The following is a 24823-nucleotide window of genomic DNA, read 5'->3' as shown; positions in this document are numbered from 1 at the left end:
CAAAAGCGCCCTATCCAGATTGTCGTTATCAAATGTGCAGACCTTCTGCATGAGCACACACAGTATTGCTGCTCATTGGAAAACTGAGTTGTCTGTAAAACTAAAAATTACCATGTTTTCATTAAATGCGGATGAAGCAACAAACCCATGTTAAAATAAAACTCTGTAGTCATGAATTTGTTTGTGTTGGTATGAATGTATGTGGCAGTATGTGATTCCTACATTGTAGAAAGTTATACTAACGTCATAGAAAGGTAAAATAACTCAAATAGATGAAGAAAGCCACTGCTATGGTCACCACGTAGTAGTTAGATTGATTTGTTTTGATCCAGTGAAATTGCTACCTTGACAACGCCACGTCATGACTTTGGTACTCTTTTGTGTTTATTCATTGTGACTGTCAGACCAGACATTACCAAATCAATGAAATGTCATAGAAAAACAATACAATAGAACTAAGATAGTAGCTTGTAATAGGAAGAAATTGTTCAAACACTGATCAGAAGGCAGCCACTCAAATCCAAATGCCTCTATGTTATTACATGCCTTCTGAAATGAGTGTCTCTGTTTCAGGTGGACTGTATGGAATCCAGGCAGGTTCCCCAGTATAAGAACTTCCAGATTGAGGTGAGTCCACAGGGCTACAAGCTGTTCGGAACGGAGACGCTCCACCCGACCCTCAACGAGCTGCTGATCCACCTGTCCGGACAGAGCCTGCGCACGGAGAACCTGCGCTTCCAGCTGAGGAGGTGCTGCCCACCTCAGCCCAGAGGTACCAGACGCAGCCTGCTCTCCTCTGCTCTCCTCTCCTCTCCTCTCATCCCCTCCTCTCCTCTCCTCTCATCCCCTCCTCTCCTCTCCTCTCATCCCCTCCTCTCCTCTCCTCTCATCCCCACCTCTCCTCTCCTCTCATCCCCACCTCTCCTCTCCTCTCATCCCCACTTCTCCTCTCCTCTCCACTTCTCCTCTCCTCTCATCACCACTTTCTCTCCTCTCATCCTCTCTTCCTCTCCTCTCTTCCTCTCCTCTCATCCTCTCTTCTTCTCCTCTCCTCTCATCCCCATCTCTCTCTTCTCCTCTCATCCCCATCTCTCTTCTCTCCTCTCATCCCCACCTCTCCTCTCCTCTCATCCCCACCTCTCCTCTCCTCTCATCTCCTCCCCTCCTCTCATCCCCACCTCTCCCCTCCTCTCCACTCATCCCCTCCTCTCCTCTCCTCGCCTCTCTTTAGCACCTCCTCGATGTCCAAGCTCACTTGTAACTGAGAGACTAAATTGCCTAAACAGGTTGATTTGACTTTGGTTCAACCAGTGCATTGATTGTCCTGGTAAGATGATTATATAATGGTGGGAGAGAGAGAGAGGAAGACACAGGGCCAGGGATAACTGGATGACTGTTAATCCTTTTGTCAGTGGCCCTTATGCTCACCCCCAGAGCTGTCATCAGACCGTGGTCACATATCAGCTCACACAAGCTGCCTTTCCCAGAATACATGCACACACTGCTGCTGCTGCTGACGCTGACGACCTTTGAACTCTGCTGTTAGGGGAGTTGCTCAAAAAAACGATAAAAAGGGGGAAAGGGTGTGTGCAAGATTTGTGGCCGTGTGTTGTTTTTACTAACTGAACCTGGTGGTGGAGAGGGAGACGAGGCCACACGCTAATGGAAAAAGTGAGGGAGCCTGGGAAAGAGATTGGGAGCGGCAGTGCCTGCGCTTGTGTGTGAGTCAGTAATGTATTTGAGCAAAAAAATTAGGAAGTGCTTTTGACTGCGTAAGCAATTGTGTCGAGGGAGGATGTGTTTGTATTTGACCAAGTAAGATGAAGAATGTTTTTAGAATGCACAAGGAAGGGGCTGTGTTTAACTAAAGCCAGCGGATAGGAGCAGGTTTTTAATGGTCAGGCTTGCGAGGGTGGGTGAGTCACTTACTGAGTGAAGAAGTTGAAAGTCTGAGAGGAACAGTTTGGCCCTCTGTGTGTTTCATTCATTCCCTCCCTCTCCACCTCCTGCTGGTGTGTGGTGAGTGTGCCTAATGGCTGCCGTGCGTCACCCAGGTCGGTGTTGCACATTGCTGGGTGATCAGTGAGCTTCCCTCTTCACTGTACAGCATGTTGGGTGCCTTGAAGTGCATATACAAATGCAGTGTGTTATTGGATGTGGCTGGTTGCATTAGGTGAGTGCTTGTGTGTGAGTATGTGTGGAACGGGCTGTCACACTGAGAGGTGCTGCGATGGGGATGAACGGTATTCGCGGCTGATGTCTTGTTTACAAGCAGCTTGTGGGTGTGTGTGTGTGCGTGTGTGTGTGTGCGTGTGTGTGTGTGCGTGTGTGTGTGTGTGCGTGTGTGTGTGTGCGCGTGCGTGCGCTGAGGCAGCAGGAACAGGCAGGAAGTGTGAGTAGTAAGTGTGGTTTCCTGTCGTGGCTCATGTCTCATCTGTTCACCTCGGCGCGCCTCTGCCGTGGAGCGGCTGCAGAGAGAGGGTTAAAGAGCAGGCCGACGGCCTCAGCTCATGGCACTGGAGTGTATTGTTTTGGACTGCATGACTGCAGTGCATAGGCAATCATAGGCCTGCCTGCTATGACTGGCATGGCTAGAATTTGAGAGTAGAGTCTGATCTGAAGATGAAAGCCGTGCGTGTGCGTGTGTGCGTGTGTGTGTGTGTGTGTGTGTGTGTGTGTGTGTGTGCGCCTGCCTGCATTAGTGTGTGTGTGTGTGTGTGTGTGTGTGTGTGTGTGTGTGTGTGTGTGTGTGTGTGCGCCTGCCTGCATTAGTGTGTGTGTGTGTGTGTGCGTATGCAGTGCATGCATGTGTTTGTGTTTTTGTGTGCTGGCTCATTGTGTCTCAGTGCAGCAGTGGATTGGCAGCAGGTCGCTGAAGCCACAGTGTTGTTTCTTCCTCTTTCCCCAGGAAACCTCATCATGTGGGGGTGTTCAACTGTTTACATACACACACACACACACACACACACACATGAACTCCCACATACACAAAGCCAACCATCCCTCCCCCACAACATGAGCTTGTGTTGACAGCCACCTTATATGTTCTGACGCAGGCTCCCACGCACTACGATCATGCACACCACATGAGCACTATAGACGCACTTGTGGAGATGCTATTCACAATCAGTTGACAAAAAACATGTATGAATATTACACACACACACACACACACACACACACACACACATCAAAAGACACTGAAGCACGTTGCTTATTGGCTGATGTGCCCTTCATTGTGTGTGTGTTTGTGTGTATAATACTGTTGCAATCTATCTCTCTATCCTGAGATCTTAACGCTTAAGCACACATTTTTGCCAAACAAACTCTCTCACACACTCACTCACACACACACACACACACACACACACACACACACACACACACACACACACACACACACACACACACACACATCAAAAGACACTGAAGCACGTTGCTTATTGGCTGATGTGCCCTTCATTGTGTGTGTGTTTGTGTGTATAATACTGTTGCAATCTATCTCTCTATCCTGAGATCTTAACGTTTAAGCACACATTTTTGCCAAACAAACTCTCTCACACTCACACACACACACACACACACACACACACACACACACACACACACACACACACACACACACACACACACACACACACACACACACACAATGTTGTCCTAAGTCAGCTGCGTGTTTGCTGTGTTTCAGAGGCCTCCAATCTGCTGGTGATGACCAAAGGCAGAGAACTGGTTCCTCAGAGGCCGCCGCAGGTCAGCCAGCTCAGCTTCCACCGAATCCTCAAAGAGGAGATCGTACAGGTGAGCATGCACGTGTCCACACCCAGCAACCTTTAGACACGTCTAGACACACACACACACACACACACACACACACACACATATCAATGTCTAGACACACACACACACACACACACACACACACACATATCAATGTCTAGACACACACACACACACACACACACACACACACACACACGCATATCAATGTCTAGACACACACACACACACACACAAAGGCCAACTCAGCCGTGCACACAGCGTCAGTCGCAGTCCCTGATGTGTATGGTTGCGTGTATATAAACAGTAGCAAGCCCACATCACACAGTACACAGTGTGCTCTGGTTATCTCTTTCACCACCACCACTAGCAGAAACACACAGGCCCAGCCCCACTGCCCCGAGGCACGCCACCGGTTGGCCCAAGTCCGATTGGCGCGGGCTGACCTGCGCGGCGTATTGTTTGCCATGTACACAGCATATGGAGGCTGCCGAGCACGGGCGGCGTCCTGTGCTGTTGCATCATGAGCGGAGCGGAGCGGGGCCAGGCGGAGGCCGGAGCGGGCGCACATGACCTGCTCCTGCTCCTGCTGGCCCAGTTGTGCCCAGCTCCCTCCAGCCTGGCGCTTTCACAGGCACACACAGGCTCATGCTGCACCGCTGCAGCTTCAAATGGGTGCTACTGTGTGGATAAGCAGGCTACGAAAGTACTGTGTGTGTGTGTGTGTGTGTGTGTGTGTGTGTGTGTGTGTGTGTGTGTGTGTGTGTGTGTGTGTGTGTGTGTGTGTGTGTGTGTGTGTGTGTGTGTGTGTGTGTGTGTGTGTGTGTGTGTGTGTGTGTGTGTGTGTGTGTGTGTGTGTGTGTGTGTGTGTGTGTCTGTGTGTGTCTTGGCATCTGTGTGTCATTGTGAGGGCTGACATTCAAAATAGGGACGATACTGGTACAGGGTTTCCGTGGGGACATTTGATTATATGAATTTTAGGTCTTAAAGTATAAAAAATATTACACACCAGGTCTTAATTACAACTTAGTTAGGTCTTTATTGTATAATATTTATATTATTAATTTATATATTAAGTAATTTTTTTTTTTAGCAGAATAGATTGAAGTTGTTTGATATTGTAGTTATTTCTCTCAGCCGTACAGATACAGTACAGTGTAATACAGTGTGGAACTGATAAAAAGCTTTGTAGCTTGTATAGAAGTTCAGAGAACAAATCTATTTACCGTGCTGAATAATTCTGGGACTTCTTCCCATTATATTTTTTGCCAGTATGGGCGTCTTCAATTTCAAACAGTGCTAGTTAATTCCCTGTGAGAATAGTCTGCAACACTGATCTGTTGAGACACATCTGCCTAATTGAGTGTGTCAGTTGCTGCAGGCAGGAGATTCCTGGCCTCTGCTGAGAAAGGCTCTGGAAAACCTCATCCCTTCCTGCTTGTCTGTTCTGCTCCCAACACTGAGGCCATGGTTGGACATCTCTGAGACATTGCTGAGGGTTTTTTGTGTGTGTGGCTGATTGGCACAGTATTCACACCCACACGCAATGTGCTGATCCACCAGTTTCACTTCTCTTGTCCAAGAACAGTCTGGCACAGCCCATCTGTCCTACGGCTGTTTCCAAAGTCATCAGCGTCTCTGGTATGGTCAACTCTTCTGGTGCGTGGGATGAAAGCTTGAGGCGTCAGTGCCAGGATTAGGAGGTTTTTCATCTATTGCCTCAAAAAGCCACCTGCGTCATTAATTTTTTGGTTGCTTTGATTTAATGACTGCCTAAGAACAATGAAGATAATGTACAAATATAAACCACGTCTTGGCAAACAAACAGACACTATGGAGACCAGCACCACACAAAGACACATGCTGAGCAGCATTCACACTTCATCTCTGAAAGCTGAGACGTGAGCCTTTGTGCGTGCTTGTGCCTTTATGTGTTTGTGTGTGTGTGTGTGTGTGTGTGTGTGTGTGTGTGTGTGTGTGTGTGTGTGTTGTAACACTAATCATGGTTTTGCTTCAGGGGGAGCACCTTGGCCGTGGCACCCGGACCCACATCTATGCAGGGGAACTGATCATGAAGAGCGAGGATGAGGATGAGACTGGGGGCTACCACAGCTCTCCCAAGGTCAAGGTGGTGCTGAAGGTGCTGGGCTCCGGACACAGAGACATCTCACTGGTGAGAGCCTTCATCCCTCTCCCCCACGGTCTTCCTGTCTTCCTCATCCGTCTGGAGACTCCATCTGTGGACAGTAGTCTGTCATTTCTGCTAGAGCTCGTGCCAGCTCTCAGTCTTTCTCCATCTGAGTCGCTAGTTTGTTTTTTTACACCATTGCTCATTTCTGACACTGTGTAATGTGTACTTCCTTCCTCTCACATCACACACACACACACACACACACACACACGCACGCACGCACGCACATCGATGTACAATAGATAAAGCCTATTGAATTGCATTCAATGGATCATACTTCCCTTACATAGGCTGCAGACTGGAGATCAGGGTTTACCCCAAGAAAGGCATCATGTCCAGTCATTATGAGATGATGATAAACCTGGGAATCTTCAGTCTAAAATCTCTCTCTCTCTCTTTCTCTCTCTCTCTCTCTCTCTCTCTCTCTCTCAGGCCTTCTTTGAGACGGCGAGTTTGATGCGGCAGGTGTCTCATAAGCACATCACCCTTCTGTACGGAGTCTGTGTGCGCCACCAGGAGAGTGAGTGATGACGTCTGATGCTCTGATAAACAGACATACTAGTACACACACACACACACACACACACACGCGCACACTAACAAACACGAAACGCCATACACACATACACAAGTACTGAAGGCCAAAGAGGCTGTATCCTCATATGTTTCCTCCTAAGTTGAACCCAACTGAAGAGACCACGCCAGGCCCTATACTGATCAGAAGTGCTGACCCAGGATCAGTGTGTGGCAGAATCAGTACCTGCTCCCTACTAACTGCAGGGTTCCCACGGGTCGTAGAATTTCTGGAATATAATGGAATTTTAGAAAGTCTTTTCCAGACATGGAAAGGCAGTTTAAAATGTACTTGCCAAAATACATTAATACAAATATATATCCACACAGAATTGGTGTATATCTGGTTATTAGCTTTACTGCTTGCTTGAGTAGCCCAACTGTGTTTATTCAATACCTATTTATTCATCTCCTGCTCTAAAAAACTAAAAGATTCTTGAGCTATGCAGGTGCTCTGAAATCATTGGTCGGTATATTGTACTATTTAGCATATAGTAAGTCATGGAAATGTTGTCAGGGAAAAGTCATGGAATTGTACATTTGAGAGAGGGAACCCTGTAACTGTAACAGTCCATCAATACTGCCCCATCTCTGAAATTCAGCCAGAAATCATCTGTCCTATTCTCCATCTTATTTCCTGTCCTCCTCCTCCCCCTCTTTGTCCTGTCCAGTTCCTCTCCTAACGAGTCCACTCTCGAGCTTCCCTTTCCTGAGATGAATTTCCTCACACGGCATCTCTTTCATCTGACATTATTGTGCTTACACATGCACAACACTAATCCCCTTAAGAGGATTGAGCATCTTTAAAAAGACATGTTTTGTTACTCCGCGTCTGCCAGGCTTTTAGTTAATTTTAAAACGGACACCTACTGTACTGTGTGTGTGTGTGTGTGTGTGTGTGTGTGTGTGTGTGTGTGTGTGTGTGTGTGTGTGTGTGTGTGTGTGTGTGTGTGTGTGTGTGTGTGTGTGTGTGTGTGTGTGTGTGTGTGTGTGTGTGTGTGTGTGTGTGTGTGTGTGTGTGTGTGTGTGTGTGTGTGTGTGTGTGTGTGTGTGATGGGAGGTTGTGAGAAGTTGTGTTACAGCAACAGTGAGTTAATGATTGATTGCGTGTACTGTATGTGTGTGTTTTAATTTGCCCTGTGTCTGTCCTGCAGACATCATGGTGGAGGAGTTTGTGCAGCTGGGCTCTCTGGATCAGTTCATGCGCAGGCAGAACAGTCCCCTCAGCACAGCCTGGAAGTTCCAGGTGGCCAAACAGCTTGCCAGCGCTCTCAGCTATTTGGTAAAGACAAACGCACGCACGCTCACACACAGGTTTAGACACGAAAATGGAATGATTTTGTTTAGATACTCACACAAATATGATTAAGCTGTATCATATTGCAGGCATGTATTAATCACACTCATTCAAATATATACAAATATACACACATGCAGACTTGGTTTAGACAAGTTTGCATTGAAAACCAAATTGTAATCCAAAATTCTTGTGTAAAAGAAGCTCTACCATGTTAATGGTACACACACACACACACACACACACACACACACACACTCAGGCTCAGGCTGTTGTCAGAGGTTATTAACATTGGGGCAATCTTGTTTGTGCATGCACAGAGTAATGGCAGTACTGTCATGGTCTCTCAGGCATGAGCCCTCTTCTGCACTCACTCAACACTCGTTTCTGTGGAAGTCACAGCTTGGCACACTGCCGGAATATTGAACAGCAGAGGAGCCAGAGGTAGAGCTTAGATCGGGCCCAAAAAAATCAAGCCCGACCCTACCCGAGCCCGTGCACATTGTGCCCGAGCCCGACCCGGCCCGACACGTTAACTGTAATTATGAGCCCGAGCCCGATTTAAACCCGACATTTTTTAAATACGTGGGCCATTATAACTGACGTTCTCAACTAATTCCGAGCTGTTTGAGCTACAGAAATCCGTTTAGAGGACATTGAGAGGACAAAAGAGGACATTGAAGGCTGGCTATCATTATTTCTGCCATGGCAAGCCTGCTTCATGTTCATCTTAAAGTATTTTTGCTGTCATAGGTGAACATCGTGCGCACTTAATGCACGCAACAAAGCATACCTGACAAATGCATACCTGACTTTTCTCCAAACTTCCTTGAAGTTATTTCTCCTGTTTTCATTTTTTTCCTTTACATCTTCAAGCTTCACGTTGCACTTAAGCTACACAATACAGCACAGCAGCGCATGACACTTGTTGCGCAGATGACATTACAATTGACGTTTTGTAACTCTGAGCCTAACTTATTTAACTTTGTATACACTTGTTACTTAGGCCTACTTTGATAAATATAAAATATTTCTGAGTCTGACTATGGCATAGCTTTAGCTCCCCACCCAAGTAGGCTAATGATTAGAAAGAAAGAAAAAAGCAAGCTTGATCAAGGACCCGGCCCGGCCCGGCCCGAGGATAGTGGCTGGAAATATCGGCCCGACCCGGCCCGCGGGTCGGGTCGGGTCAAGTTCGGGCTCGGGCAGGGAATCTAAACTCTAGCCAGAGGGGCTCACCTGAGCTCCGTATGATCTCTGTAGGACATGTCTATTTGAGAAGCTGCCTCTGACATTTGGGCCACCTTTGTGTGACCCGCAGGAGGATAAGAAGCTGGTGCACGGTTTCGTGTGCACCAAGAACATCCTGCTGGCGCGAGACGGCCTGGAGAAGGAGGGGGGGCCCTTCATCAAGCTCAGTGATCCGGGGATCCCCATCACCGTGCTCACCCGAGAGGGTAAGGCCATCAGGTGCTTCAGAACAACTACACTCCCCACAGCTCAACCACAGCTACCCCAAAACAAGCCGTCCAGCCCACAGCCACATCATCTTGAAACGCCTCTTCACCTTGAAATAGCACTTTAAGAGCTGTGCCCAACCCAGCTTAACACAGCTTCACACATCACTTCAAAACCACATCACCCCAATGCCCCCGACAACCTCAAAACACCGCCCAACCCAACATTACACGCAGCCAAAAACCTTGTGACAGTTGAACAGTATCAACCCCCAAGGTAGACTCCCTCTGAATACTAAGGTGGAGGTGGAGGAGTGATCCCACACCACACGCACACACACACACACACACACACACACACACACACACTGCTGGCATGTAGCCAATCAGTAATCCCCCCCATCACACCCTCCCCACCCTGCACTGACTTCGTCCTCTGTGTGCCATCTTTCAGTGACTGTTACTGGAAGAGCTTGTTTGGTGTGTGTGTGCGTGTGTGTAGATGTGTGTGCACCACAGTTTGTGGGAATTTGTTGAACTCCTGCCAGATGATCATATTACACAATGATGCCTCTTACTGGGCATCCGAGGGAAAATCCAGGAACAGAGAAATGGGCTTAATATAGACACACTATGCAGCACAATATTAAATGTTCAATGGTTTTGCTGTCAGTCTCACAAACAGATGGCTTTATCGTTTACTGAAAACACTCAGCGTGTGTTGCAGTTCTGGTCAGTGCCAATCACATCACATTTCTGTCTGTGTGTGTGTGTGTGTGTGTGTGTGTGTGTGTGTTGCCCCTACAGAATGTGTGGAGAGGATCCCATGGATAGCGCCCGAGTGTGTGGCGGACGCGGCTAACCTGAGCGTGGCGGCGGATAAGTGGGGCTTTGGCACGACCCTGTGGGAGATCTGCTACAACGGCGAGGTGCCCCTCAAAGACAAAAGGCTGACCGAGGTACAGTCTTTAGCACTGAGCAGTGCCTGGCACAATCACCCTTGTAGCCCAATCTCTTTGCCCTTTCTCTTTCTCCTTTCTCTCTCTCCCATTCTGACCCGTCTTTGTCTCCGAGCAGAAAGAGCGTTTCTACGCTGCCCAGTGTCAGCTGGCCACACCCGACTGCAAGGAGCTGGCCGAGCTCATGACCCACTGCATGACCTACGACCCCCGCAAGCGTCCCTTCTTCAGGGCTATTGTCCGGGACATCGACATGCTGGAGGAGCAGAGTAAGACCTGATGAAAAAGAAAACTACAACCTCCACAAATCCCAGTTATCATTTCACTCTACACTTGAGTTGTGAACAGGGCTAGTAGTGATAGAAACCACTACCTCCTGCTTAAGAAACCACTAAGTCCTCAACACTGCCACCCAGTGGATTTGATTGATAATTACAACCACACTGCTTGGCATGGTGTTTGTGCTACGCAATGGTTTCTGGCAGTTAAAGTGAACGCACTCCTGCCAATTTGACATCTTCCTATAAAACTGAATAAAATGGTGGTCAGTCTGGTATTATGAACCTACTTGATACGTGGTGTTTGGTACATGATTTATTGTCTTGATCCCGTGGCTTGTGGTCAGTCTCGCTCTGAGTGTATTGGGCTCTCTCTCTGCAGACCCGTCCATCTCTCTGCCAGATCCCTCCACTCTGGAAGTAGACCCCACCATGTTTGAGAAGAGGTACCTGAAGAAGGTCCGAGACCTGGGCGAGGTAAGACAACACAGCTGGAGGTGTACTAGGAGGGCTAGGGACGGGTGGGCATGCTAGAGGAGATATATTGGGCCCTCGTCTAAAAAGTGGCTAGTGTGCAAATTGTGACAACAAGGTGTCTCATGCATGAACTCGAGGACACTGAGTGCTGGCGATACGGAAAAAAAACTCAAAATAATGGGTTCTACCTAGTTGGAGTTGCTTGCAGCTAACAGTTAGAGCTGGCAGGCAGCTACAGTGCTACACTCTGGGGGCATGAGCATGGGGGGGGGGGGGGGGGGGGGGTCACGAACATGCCCACAGTGTAGCATTGCATCCCTAGCTGTTAGCGGCATCAACTCGAGGTAGGTAGAACTGATTTGTTTATGTTTTTTTTCTTTTTTCTTTTTTTTTTCTGTATCGACGGCACCTCGAGAAACAGAGATCTGTGTGAAAAATCACCAAAGTTCTCCTAAAGTTAGCTTTAGTTAGACTAGATTACTCTAGATTAGTTCGATGAGTTGATAAAATGTGTATGGTATTTATTTGTGAAACTCTGTGTGTGTGTTAGGGTCACTTTGGGAAGGTGGAGCTGTGTCGCTATGACCCGCGTGGTGACCGCACCGGTGAGCTGGTGGCGGTGAAGTCCCTGAAGCCGGAGAACAGCGAGGAGCAGAGCAGCAACCTGTGGTGTGAGGTCGGCATCCTCAAAGAGCTCTACCACGAGAACATCGTCAAGTACAAGGGCATCTGCAACGAGGAGGGTACGACACCAGTACACGCGCACACACACACACACACACACACACACACACACACACACACACACAACCTGCAGTGCAGTATTAATGCACTCATGGAGTTTAGGCAGAGATTTGCCAGTAGCACAGTTTCATAGGTTTTTCAACAACACAAACCCACAGGCCTTTAGCTCGCTCTCACTCAATAAACCAGACAGATCAATGAAGTGTGTGTGTGTGTGTGTGTGTGTGTGCGCGCTACAGGAGGCAGTTCTATCAAGCTCATCATGGAGTACCTGCCGATGGGCAGTCTAAAGGATTACCTGCCCAGGAACAAAGTCAACACCAGCCTCAAGACGCTGCTCAAATATGCCGTCCAGATCTGTCAGGTAGGACCTCAGTATACACAAGCCAGACAGCCAACAGTACACATAGCTAACTCCAGATTAGCACACACACCTCACACCTCTACATACTAAGGCTTTACCCATCGGGGTCCTATACAATCCCCTAATAACAATAACAACATTTATTTATTAGCACTTTTCAAGTACAGAGCACAAAGTGCTTAAGAAAGGTTAAGGAAGGTAGATTCAGTGCTGCAGCTGAGTTTGATGAAAAGACATAGTAAAAAAGTCTTTGGACATTTATTAGTTAGAACTTAGAAGTGGTGAAATTGTCAAAGTTGAGGTGATTATTGGTTTAAGAGGCCATATCATATGAGTATAAACCCATCACAGACTTAGTGAAGTGGCTGCTGTGCGGTTAATGGCTCTAGGGCTACAGATGGCCTCATTTGTAAGCTGTGGGAGACTGCAGGTCATTTAAAGTGGTTCCCATACATTTCCCAGGAGAGTGAGGGCTGCCTCTCTGGCCCCGCAGTCTCATTCCCTCACCATCCATCAGGGCTCTGTTTTGGTAGAGTAGAGCACTGGCAGGGCCTGCCCTCTTAACATAGACTGCCCCCTCACAACTGGGACTGATTGGTGCCTACCTGTTCCCCAGGGCATGGACTACCTCGGCTCTCGGAACTACATCCATCGAGACCTGGCAGCCCGGAATGTTCTCGTGGAGAACGAGAGCACGGTGAAGATCGGAGACTTTGGCCTGACCAAGAGCATCAAGGAAAACGAGGGCTACTACACAGTGAAGGATGACCTGGACAGCCCAGTCTTCTGGTGAGGACCCCAGTGTGAAACACTGCCTCAGTAATAGAGCTAGGCTGGCTGGTGGTCAGTAACATGGATAAGTGGGGTATTTCCATTAGCGCGTGCTGAGTGTTTGTCGTTCTGCTGCAGGTACGCCCCAGAGTGTCTGGTGCATGGCAAGTTCTACAGGGCCTCAGATGTCTGGTCGTTTGGAGTCACCATGTACGAGCTGCTCACCTATTGTGACACAACACGCAGCCCAATGACGGTGAGGGGGACAAGCCGCATACACACGCACCAACAAACATATGCTCAACACATGCAGAGGGGTTTTAGAGAGTCATATGCATTAGACAGTCTTGTAATCATGATGAGACCTTAGACACACACACACACACACACTGTACCAGGCACTTTTCAGTAGGCAGTGCATCCCAGTTCCCCCATCTCCAGCAGCTCCTCCTGCCTGCACTCCTCCTCATGGAGCTGCTGCATGTGCACACTGGCCTCTCTGGACTGTGTGCTTAAGAGCAGCGAGATGAGAACCAGACTGTGTGCTGAAGAGCAGCGAGATGAGAACCAGATGGACAGCCCTGACCTAGTCTAGGTGGCCACTTAGTGGAGCACAGACGGGAAGAGCTCCTCCTCGTCTCCCCTCGGGCTCACGGAGCGGTCAGCTCCACTCACCTCTGTCTCTGTGCTGAGAGCTGCACACTGAATATACTGTAGACAGAGCTGCACACTCATGCATAGGTATCATATCAGAACTAATCCCCCCTGTTGAATAAAGACCTCTCATAGCTCTGTTATGACTAGAAATCTCTCATCTCCTGCTTCTCACAGAGGGCTCAGTGTTTGCGTAGTTGTGCTCTGGATCCAAAGGAGGCGTGCCCACTGTAACCAGATCTCCATAACAATGCCTTCTTCCATTACGTCATTCCTGCTCCATTGCCTCCCAATCTCCCTCTTTCTCTGTCACTCTCTCGGTCACTCGCTTTTCACCTCCCTGCCCTGGCCTCCCTCTTTCTCTGGGCCTCCTCTCTGTCCCCTGTGCTCGTCTCTCAGCACAGCAGATGGCATGTGTCTGTGCCCATGGTGGCAGATGCCCATGTGTGCCACCTGGCTCTGGTGCCAGCGTGCCTCTCTGTGCCATGGCGGGGAGCTGGGAGCACCTCCAAACATGGCTGCCGCCGCCGCCGCCGCCTCCCTTCCTTCCACCCACCAGTCATCTGTGCTCAGAGAAGACTCATACTGCAGAACCAACACACACACACACACACACACACACACACACACACACACACACACACATACACATACATACATACATGCGTGCATGCATAGAAGAATTGTGGTCTTAGCAACTGAGATGCTTGTTTCTGCATTGTTTAGTCAGTGTAAAAATGTAAACATTTTAACCAATCCTCTTTCTCTCTACGCTTGCTTCCTACAGGAGTTCCTGAAGATGATTGGTCCAACCCATGGTCAGATGACTGTCACTCGATTGGTCAAGGTTCTAGAGGATGGAAGGAGACTGCCACAGCCTGAGGGCTGCCCTGATGCGGTAGGATAACACACAAATTTGCATGTGCACACACACACACACACACACACATACATCATTGAAAGTTTTCAAACTCTAATCACTACAGAACCTCTATTCTCTATCAACTTAAATATATTTACCTGAAACTTAACCCAATAGGTTGTTGACAGAACTGGCTTTAAAGAATTGTATTGATGAGGAGATGTGTTGCATGTGTGTGTAATTATGGTTGTGATGGTGATTGGAATTTGTGCATGTCTTCTGATAGGTCTACGCCCACATGGGGAAGTGTTGGGTGAACACGCCAAACGACCGCATCGACTTCAAAGGCCTGATCAGTGTCTTCCAGCAGATGCTCGCTGACAGCCCACACCCTTGATGATACACCAACTGCCTTACCATCACAGGGACACAATGTGAAGAGCTCACCCAAGCTGTGGACATTCAAGACTATCACACGCATTTAAACACACACACACACACACACACACACACACACACACACACACACACACACACACACACACAGGCTTGATGTAGCAGAGGCTGTGTTTGATCTGTCTACTTGTGTGATCACTCTTTCTGGGAGAGTTCTTTTGTTTATTTGCCATGTTCTGAAAATATTGCTGAACTGATGACAAAGAGACTGAATAGACACTGACCCTCTGGGACAAACAATGCATGCAGAACTTTCCGGAACATGTCTTCACTCGATTATGCAAACAAAGTGGTCAGGCTCTAGCCCCTGGCTCCACATCTGCCGCATCAGTGGCCCAAATCTTGTAGCCTTTGTTTTTCATTCATCCATGTTTTTAGCACTTGTGTTAAAGTCCTGTTGGAACTGGCCAGCTGGGCCCCCAGAGTTGGACTGGACAGAGAGAGGAGGAGGAGGAGGAGGGAGAGAGAGAGAGGAGGCCAGAGGAGGGGAAGAGGAAAGCCCTGTTCACACATGAGTAGCGGTGGAGCGCTGCCTTTACTTTGCATTGCATTGATTGGGGGGGGGGGGGGGTCGACCTCTGAGCCGGACCGTCTGAGTCAGCATGGATTATACAGATGGCCACGGGTGCAGTGGCCCGGTCACACACACAACGCTCATCTGTGTGCATCGGTGTGCGTGCGTATATGTCTGTGTGTGTGTGTGTGTAAGAAAGAGCGTGAGTTTTGGAGCGAGGGGCACTGCACTGACTGCATGGAATATTCTGGACAGCCCGTGGCTGTGTCTGATTGGCTCTTGAAAGCTCTTGACTGAACCCCGGCAGCTGGCTTTCGTTCCTGCGTGTCTGACCGCCAGCGAGGCCTCAGGAAGTGCCCTGGACATTCCCTGGAAAGCCCAAGCCTCCTCTCTCCCGTCCTGCCAGTGGCTTCTCTCTCGTCACGCCGTCTTCCTCTTCCTCTTCCTCACCTCCTATTGGTCTGTTTGAGACTGAAATGGACTCAAGGACTCGGGCCTGCACTCAGACCCACAGAGCTCATCTGGCCAGTCATACGTGCAGAGATTGCCTCATGCTTTGTCACTTCAGAAATGTTTGTACATGCAGCACTCATTATGGCCACTAGAGGACACCAAAGTATATTCTATGTATCAAGTGCTATTAGACACATATTCTGAGCCCAGTAAAAAAAAAAAAAAGTTTCTATATTCTACAGAGAAAATTATGCTTCTTTGTGATTTCAGAGAGAGTAAAAGAGTATGTTGTGGATGCGGACATATGACTGTATGCGTTGACTTGTGGAGTGGGAGATCCACATTGCCATACACTGTATGTGCAGTGTTGTGTTTATATGCTGTATGGGGTGGTTGAATCAGTGCCTTGTCTATATTCCTCTCCTCCTGCAGGAGGCTGGGTGGCTCCTAGTCCTTCTCCCAGGCCAGTGCATGTCTCCCTGCCCATGGAACAGATGAACAGGGCAGCATTCAATCCATGATTATTAGACAAGCAGTGGGCTGGATAACCGAGCAGACTTGGATTTTAGAGTTTGATTTCTAGGCGTCGACCATTTGATGAAAAATATGTAAAATCTGATTATTCTGATAATCCTTGTTCTATTCTCGTAAAGCTACAAGTTAATGATATCTCAAAATGATTTTAAGAAGCTAATATGTAAAGATTTTTTATGACTGGAGACAAAAGAACAGTTTAGTTTCGCTTAACAGCATGCTAGGCTTGAGTCTACAGTGTGTGACTTCCACAGCCATACATGGACACAGATGGAGTGAGTGGGGGAGAAGCACAGGAGGGAAGAGATGAATGCAGAGAGAAGGAAAAGAAAAGGGAGACAAAGGAAGTTGTCCCAATATTTTGTTTTATTTCGGAATGTAAAACAATTCCTGTTTCAAAAGAACAAAAATGATAATTCAGAGAAATAAGACAGGAAAGTACGACATGTGGGGGAGAAAATGTACATAAATACACCTTTCAAATAAATAACATCTTTTTTCATCTTTTTTTGCCATTAATAATTAAAAAGCCGTCAGCTCCATAGAATGAAAAGTTATCAGTTTGTCTATTTTCCAGACGAAAAGATAAGCATGCTAAAATTACATTGTTCCTAAAAATAGCTTATTCACAGTAAAGCAATATTAACACAGTTGAGATATAAAATATTGCAAAAAGTCTGAAATGTAAGATCTGAACAGAAACCAAACAGATACATATACAGAATAAACTCAAAAGTACAAACAGGCCAGCAAAATATATTCCTAGCAGGAGGCTTCTATTCGCACCCTAACCCAGAGACACAAACCCCTCTGAAGTCTACAGAGGGAACTTAAGTATTGCAAAGCTTTTGTGAAGCCTCACATGACACCCCGTCTACACACACATTCACACTCACATCCACACACACCAGCAGTCTTTCGTCTATTTATGGTGAAGTATAGTTGGATAGACTCCTCACCTCGTCAGCTGGACACCTCTGAGTGACCATTCTGTAAACGACCTGGAAGGGTGTGGAGTTCTGTCAAGCTTGTTTAGAAGCATTCATGCCCAATGCCTGCAAAGGCTTATGGGGGAAACTACCTTATATTTACTACCTTGTTTACAGCAACCAGTCTCACCCAGCCAGCAACATGCAAGTCATAGGCACACTGACTAAATAGTAAGAACTCTGCCCCATACCTACCCCACCGATCCTCCTCATGGGGCAAGAGAACTGCCCCACTCCCCCCTCAGCTCACCTGGAGCCCACACACCTCTCCCCATCCTGTCACTCATGCTTGCACTGTCTCAACCCCCTGGAGAAAAAAAACCGCAATAGTGTGGACGACATCAGGAGACCGGACAGACGTGGGTTAGATAGTTAGCCTGAATAGACAGCGAGAGCGCGGGAGGCCTGTTGTCGTGTCTACACAGAGGTAAATGTGCTTTGATCGAAATCCCTGCTGATAGGCCGGAGCGCTGACGCTGGAAACACGAGTGATCCCGACTGGACGACAGACTGGCTGATCAGTGGACTGGACACAGGAACCAGTCAGGAAAGCGGTCAGAACGTGTCATCAAACAGGGACGAGGCTGGCACAGGCCTGGGCTACTGGACTGCCATATTGCTTTCACTTGTCCAGCCCTTGGAGAAGAGTGGCCAAGCGTCCCCAACACACCTCCCTCCCACGTCTCCGTCCTCCACTCCCAAACCCCCAGCAAACATGCACTTGTGCATTAAGAAGAGTACAGGGCAGTGGCTTGGCATGGCTTGGGAATTGTAGCCCTAAGTTAGGCTAGAGCCTACACAGCCACACACACACACACACACACACACACACACACACACACACTCACTCAAGTACACACATACCCTAACTGCTCTCCAGGAAGTTGTGGTGGCACATGTGATAATGGCTTATATTGTACATTGTCAGGGTAAGAGATAGATACAATCACTAGAATTACTAGGTAGCCCAACAACACACAAAAACACACTCAGAAACAGAAGCTTGCTTCAGATACATTCACAACACTGAGTGAGGCCTGCTGCTGATACTATTTTACAGCGGGGAGAACAGGAGTGCTCCTGAAAGATTCCGATGGAAGAACCGAGGCCTAATCTAAGCACATTACCTTTTTAAGACATGGAGGAGAGACGGGGCAAACCGACCGACCGAGTCAGCTGGGGAACTGTACACATGGAGTTGGGGGTGAGAGAAAGGCCAAGAGGAGGGGAGAGAGAGCGCACTGCGGCGGTGGGCCAGACTCACAGGAGGCTTAGCGTGGTCGGACAAATCACAGTCCTGCACTGATGGCCTTCAGATTTGGACGAGATTAGCTCCCGCGCGGGTCAGGGTGCAGCCGCTGAGCTTTTGCGGCGCGGCCGTTTCCCCTGACCCCCGGGACAAATAGAGCTCTCCCTTCAGAGGGAAGAGTGGAGAGAGCGAGAGAGAGGGATAGGCAGACAGAGGACGAGGGGGATTAACGCACACAGACACACCACTAACAGACGTGGAACAGCATTGTGCTGTGGAGTTATTGCCTGATCCTCTCCCACACGACTATAGGGCCAGCTGCTCCGCCTTGTGTGAGTGCACTCTAACCCCTCCCGCCGTACTCCGACACACACACTCACCCACACATACAGCATGTTTACACAAAGCACATTCTTCTGCTTCCAAATGACTCAAACAGTAAGTATTACATAAATATTATTATTCATGTTATTGTAATCAGTATTAAACATTATTGTTAGGTTGCAGTATCGGCAGCTGTAAAGCTTTAAACTCTGACACACTTCAATCCGCCACAATAGCTCCAGAACAACAACTTCCGTCAGCAACAGTAGCCAAGGCCACAGGTTGAGTTGCCATGGTAAAACCACCTCCACAGTAACCCATCAGCAACAGGAGCCGAGGCCACAGGTCAGTCGCCACAGTAACTCCCATTATTGCATCACAAAGAGGGGCTGGCCTCTGAACTAGCGCAGTGTGGACCTGGCATTCCCCTTCACACACACACACACACACACACACACACACACACACACACCCTAACACACTCACACGCACACCTCTGAGCCTCTATCTTATGCCCTGAAGCTCAATAGTTTGATGGCTGATCTCTCCTACAGTGACATTATTATGTACAATGCTGTACACACACACACAGACAGACACACACACACACAGAAATACACTGGCCACTACACAGTGATGTCACTGAAGCTCTGCATTGCATTCTCCTCTCCGGTCACTTTGTCTTTGGACTGCTGTCTCTCTCTCTCTTGCAGGCCTTGATCAGTGATTGCCAGAATAAGTAGCACTTGAGTGTGTATGTGTATGTGTCCACATGTGTGTGAGTGTGGGTGTAAGTGCACGTGAGTGTGTGTGTGTGTTACCTGCCGAGACACTGCCCAGAGCAGAGGAGAGCAGAGGAAAGTCTGTTCCAACCCAAGGCCTGAGTGCTATCTCCCCTCACTCAGTTTAATGCCACCCCAGCCCAGCAGAGGAGCTATAGGCCGTGCGCACGGGCACAGGTAGCCTGACAACACAAGGTCCATTCAAACGCGTTTACAGTAAGAAATACACACATCAGGAAAGTCATGTACACGTTCTGACCTCAGCAACGACGTCAGAGAAAAGAGCTCAAGAGTTTAAGGCTTGGACGACAGTAACAATAGCAACATGGTCATTGGAAAAATGTGTGTTTGTTTTATTGAGTGTATGTGTGTGTGTCTATCTGTGTAAGTGTGTCTCTCTCTGTGTGTGTGTGTGTGTGTGTGTGTGTGTGTGTGTGTTGGTGTGTGTGTGTGTAAGCATGTGTGTAAGCATGTGTGTGTGTGTGTGTGTGTGTCTGAGTAAAACAGAATACTTGGTCTGGACATCACAAAGAGACAAAACCAAATACATCTACAAGTGTATGTGCGTTTAAGTATGTATGTATACATTATAAATTGTTGAGTGTGTGTGTGTGTGTGTGTGTGTGTGTGTGTGTGTGTGCGTGTGTGCGTGTGTGCGTGCGTGCTTGTGTGTGTTAGATCCGCTTCTTCTTGAAGTAGTCTGCGTATTGGCCTCCAAGCCCCTGCGAGTGTTGGCCAACATATGGACCATCTGATGCCACTTCTGGAACTGGCAGCTGAGGATACTCCCTCTTCTGCCCGCGAGCCTGAGCCTGGGGGGGGGGGGCAAAGTTAGTGAAAGTAAGGAACTGCTCCTTCCAAGAGTCTCACACAGCTCTGTTGACTGGGCAAACTTGGAGGAAAAAATCGAGGGAAGACACACACACACACAACACATACAGACACACACACACACGCGCAAATACACAAACAGACACACATGCTCAAACAGTCAATCGTGTGGAATTTCAGGCGACTACAGGACACTTGGTGTCTAGACTCTCTCTAGCCCTCCCCCTCACTTCCCCTCTCTGTGTTGGAAGCGCCTCAAGTCGCTCTGATCTACAGCTTGGCGGCGCGTGGTGTGCGCTCCTCTCTGGCTCCGTCTGGAGAGAGTCCACACTCCGCACACGCCACAAACACACTGCTGGGGACAAGTGATGGAGCGGAGAGGAGAGGAGGAAGTGAGCCAAATGAGAGAGAGAGAGAGGGAGAGAGAGAGTGAGAGGTGGGATGGGGGAGGACACTGAGAGATCTCATTCTCGCTGGACAAAGGGTCCATCCTCTCTCCTTGACACTTTTGGTTCAGTTGAAATCCTCACTCAAATGCTACTCTTTGGAAGCAGAAAGTCCTCCCGAATCTCCCCTCTTTTTTTCTGAGCTCTTCACGTCTGACTGGAAATGACATCACAACTGGTGACTGTCAAAAGTACTTATCCCGTTTAATTCTCTCCTATTTCCTTTATTTTCCTCTCTTTCTTTCTCTCTCCTTCTCTGTCTCTCTTTGCCAAGGTCTCTGTTTCCCTGGCAGCTTGTAAACCGCATGGACACAAAATGGAGGACACATCTCTGTGTGCCCAGTATGCGGTCACCTTCATGGTATGCATTACACAAGTGTCCTCTGCCAAAGCGGTCAGGTGACCTTCAGTGCTGAATCCTGCTTTGTGCAGCACCAACAGAGCTCCCCCTCTTTTAAATGCATCTCCATTTTACTGCGTTCTCTCCTCTAGCCCACTGAGTCTGGGATTTTCACAGACCTGTGGCCCCTTTTTAATATAGTTGGCAGTGTTATTGGCAGCCTTGATTTGAACTTGGCTGAAATACTGTTTGGGATGTATTCTACTCTTCTAAACAGTTCCTATTAAATTAAGCTTGAAATTCAATTTCACACCTTTTTTCCCATTTCTTGGCTGGTCAAACAAAAATGTTTTGGAGGTGAGAGGTTAATAGAATGAATCTATTAAAGGATGATGCTTTCAAGAATGAGATTGAAATATGAATGTTCACAAATAAATTTAATTCCCAGTGTTGGACAGAGAATAGTGTTCGGCTGAATGTTTGGCTCCTTTAATAAAGTATCATTATGAATTCAATGGCACTAAAACTAAGGAAAAGTGAACCTGACGAAGCATAGGCGAAACGCGTTGTTCACTAAAAATAAAAAAGCAAAGAAATCCCACCAGTGTGCGGTGATACTTTATTTTCCTTTTTATCTATTGACGACTGCACCTCCCCAGCACCTGGAAGGCTGTGCACAGGAACTTTATCCTTTTAAGGCACTAAATTATCATTTTAAAGTAACTGGCACCAAGAAGACTGATAAGAATGGTGATTGTGTCTGTATGGAAGTGCGCAGTGTTTGAAAGTGCGCTTACATAGTAGTACTGGTTCCAGACTGTGGTGGTGATTGTGTCTGTGTGGAAGTGTGCGGTGTTTTGATTGTGTCTGTGTGGAAGTGTGCGGTGTTTGAGAGGGCGCTTACGTAGTAGTACTGGTTCCAGACTGCGGTGGTGATTGTGTCTATATGGAAGTGAGTGGTGTTTTGATTGTGTCTGTGTGGAAGTGTGCGGTGTTTTGATTGTGTCTGTGTGGAAGTGTGCGGTGTTTGAGAGGGCGCTTACGTAGTAGTACTGGTTCCAGTCTGCGGTGGTGGCGGCTGGGGTCTGGGGGAGGGTGACAGGGATGGGTGTGGCGTGGGGGGCGCTGATGAAGCCAGGCATCATGGGTAGGGCACTGTAGGCCGGCAGCACAGCAGTGGGCAGCATGGTCTGGGCACTGCCATTGAGTCCTGCTCCGAGGGAGGCCTTCACCACGTCCGACTCCTACGAGGGAGAGACCAGGCATGTTAAGCTAAGCTCCCATGTGCACACACACACACACACACACACACATACACACTACGCCATAAAAGAAAACACCTTCCCACACACATACCCATAACATAAATATCCTTTGCACTCTAAGCACAAGATTAGCTTGACTGGTCCACACTAATATGTACCGTACACCTCTACTTATCCCCATTATACTCTATCTGCACCACACCACTCCATTCACATGCACATACACATGTTAGATGACTTACATTACTTTAATTCTATCTTTCTCCCTTGCTCTCCCTCTCTGTCTCTCTCTCTCCCTCTCTATTACTCTCTCTCTTTCTCTCTCACACACACAAACACGTTCATCTTCTGCAATACACAGTCAGCTTGCTACATGCCTGTGATGCAGCTGCTGTACTGTGGAGAGATGGTGTGTGTGTGTGATGGTGTGTGTGGCACAAGCAAGCCCCTCCTGATTTACACTCAGGTCACAGCGGCCTGATTTCCCCAAACATGAGTGGACACACACACACACACACACACACACACACACACACACACACACACACACATGCCCACACACAGTGTACATAGACGTACACACACGCCCACACTCATACACACACACACACACACCCACACACCCATACACACACACTCACACACACACACACACACACCCATACACACACACACACACACGCACACACGCACCCACGCACACACACACCCACCCACACACACAGGGTGGTTTGTGAGTGGGATAATGCATTTTAGTTACTAAGAGCCTCTACAGATTTGTATGCTAATGTATGCAAATGAACACAAAATCTTCCTCTGTCCACAAATGTACAACCTGGATTTGCAAACTCACGCCATTGTGAGAACACACACACACACACAGACACACACACACACACACACACATAGACACACACACAGACACACAGATACACAGACACACACACACACACACTCACATACACACACACAGACACACAGATACACAGACACACATAGACACACACACACACACACACACAGGCATGCAACCCCATACATATAAAAAAGAGATCCACCCTGTATCTGGAATGTCCTCTGCATGCTTGTGTGTATGCAAGCTGTAAAGTATCCCCCCAGACATATGTATGGGTGTGTGTGTGTGTGTAGAGTGAGCAAATCATGTGTGTGTGTGTGTGTGTGTGTGTGTGTGTGTGTGTCTGTTTGGTGAGAACAAACCTGTTTGGAGACTGGATGGCTGCACATGTGAAGGACATAAGTGTATATTGTGTGTGGGCAACTAGGAATGGCAATCAAACTTCTGTTGTGGGACTACACTGTGTATCTGTGAGTGAAAGAGAAGACACCTGTGTGTGAATTACTGCCATGTTTATCCATGTCAGTATATATACTGTATGTGTGCGTGTGTGCGTGTGTGCGTGTGTGTGTGTGTGTGTGTGTGTGTGTGTGTGTGTGTGTGTGTGTGTGTGTGTGTGTGCGCATGCGTGCTTGCAAGCGTGTGCGCGTGTGTGTGTGTGTGTGCGTGTGTGTGTGTGTGTGCGTGTGTGTGTACATAATGGTGTATGAATGAGTGTGTTCATACCTTGGCAGCGTCTCTGTGCTGATAGGCCTGCACGGCTGCTGGGTTCATCTGGGTCTGTGTGTAGTAGTGACTGACTGCCTGCATGTAGGAGCTGTAGTCTCCATAGGAGGTGGTGGCTGTGGCCTGGGGGACAATATACCACTACCTTGAACATGACATGTTTCAATTCAAAGTGAACATTTCTATTTTAAAAAGTCACACAAATATTGAATTATTGGCAGCTACCAAACTCAACTGAGTATACTTGCAACAAACTAGTAATGGCGGCATTTAAAAGACACACCCAACTCTCAGCCAAGCAATTTAACCAGAGCAACGCTCAGCCCAAAACACTGTCACATGTATAAAAATAGAATACTATAGGACAAGTATTTGCATCAGGAACAGTGTTCAGTTGCCTGTCAAACATGCAAGGAAATACAGTAAATTAAGCCCCAAGGGACTGCATCTGTTCAATATGTTTGATCTCTTCATGACCCATAAATAAATTGCTGGCGTAAGCTCATTACAGCACTCACTGTTGGATCAAGGAAATAGTATGAAAACTCGAAAAAGCGGAAAGTTGTAGGCCAAGAAAATTCTTGCAAAAGAACTCGCTTGTTTTCATGGGCTTCAGCAGTGTTTTGGCAATCAGTAAACTTTTGATCACCA

The 24823-nt window shown here is 47.9% G+C and overlaps 2 protein-coding genes across 4 annotated transcripts in view; one reads left to right on the top strand and one right to left on the bottom strand.

Annotated features, from left to right (window-relative positions):
- The window catches only part of jak1 (Janus kinase 1), a 42498-nt gene extending 25632 nt beyond the window's left edge, over window positions 1–16866 (top strand). For both annotated transcript variants that reach the window (XM_076277863.1, XM_076277862.1), the window contains exons 10-24: window positions 574–772; window positions 3692–3801; window positions 5798–5953; window positions 6404–6491; window positions 7699–7826; window positions 9163–9298; window positions 10106–10257; window positions 10376–10526; window positions 10918–11012; window positions 11563–11755; window positions 11996–12120; window positions 12737–12909; window positions 13030–13147; window positions 14333–14443; window positions 14694–16866. In XM_076277863.1, coding sequence (XP_076133978.1) covers window positions 574–772; window positions 3692–3801; window positions 5798–5953; window positions 6404–6491; window positions 7699–7826; window positions 9163–9298; window positions 10106–10257; window positions 10376–10526; window positions 10918–11012; window positions 11563–11755; window positions 11996–12120; window positions 12737–12909; window positions 13030–13147; window positions 14333–14443; window positions 14694–14804 — 2046 coding nt within the window. In that variant the 3' untranslated portion in view covers window positions 14805–16866. The remainder of the gene's footprint in view (window positions 1–573; window positions 773–3691; window positions 3802–5797; window positions 5954–6403; window positions 6492–7698; window positions 7827–9162; window positions 9299–10105; window positions 10258–10375; window positions 10527–10917; window positions 11013–11562; window positions 11756–11995; window positions 12121–12736; window positions 12910–13029; window positions 13148–14332; window positions 14444–14693) is intronic.
- Window positions 16713–24823, bottom strand: part of raver2 (ribonucleoprotein, PTB-binding 2) — a 70569-nt gene continuing 62458 nt past the window's right edge. The window contains exons 13-15 of one of the 2 annotated variants that reach the window (XM_076277864.1): window positions 24173–24295; window positions 22369–22569; window positions 16713–20520 (exon numbers count right to left, since the gene is read on the bottom strand). In XM_076277864.1, the coding sequence (XP_076133979.1) occupies window positions 20383–20520; window positions 22369–22569; window positions 24173–24295 (462 nt within the window). In that variant the 3' untranslated portion in view covers window positions 16713–20382. Of the gene's footprint in view, window positions 20521–22368; window positions 22570–23772; window positions 23915–24172; window positions 24296–24823 lie in introns of those variants that run through there. The other variant, XM_076277865.1, reaches the window with a different exon arrangement.

Source organism: Alosa pseudoharengus, unplaced genomic scaffold (genome assembly GCF_046254945.1).
Source record: "Alosa pseudoharengus isolate Yale_2024_CS ecotype anadromous, Long Island Sound unplaced genomic scaffold, YU_APseudo_1.1 YU_APseudo_1.1_scf_11, whole genome shotgun sequence".
Classification (NCBI taxonomy): domain Eukaryota; kingdom Metazoa; phylum Chordata; class Actinopteri; order Clupeiformes; family Clupeidae; genus Alosa; species Alosa pseudoharengus.
Note: the sequence above shows the minus strand (reverse complement) of the source record. Positions and strands in the feature narration are given on the sequence as shown.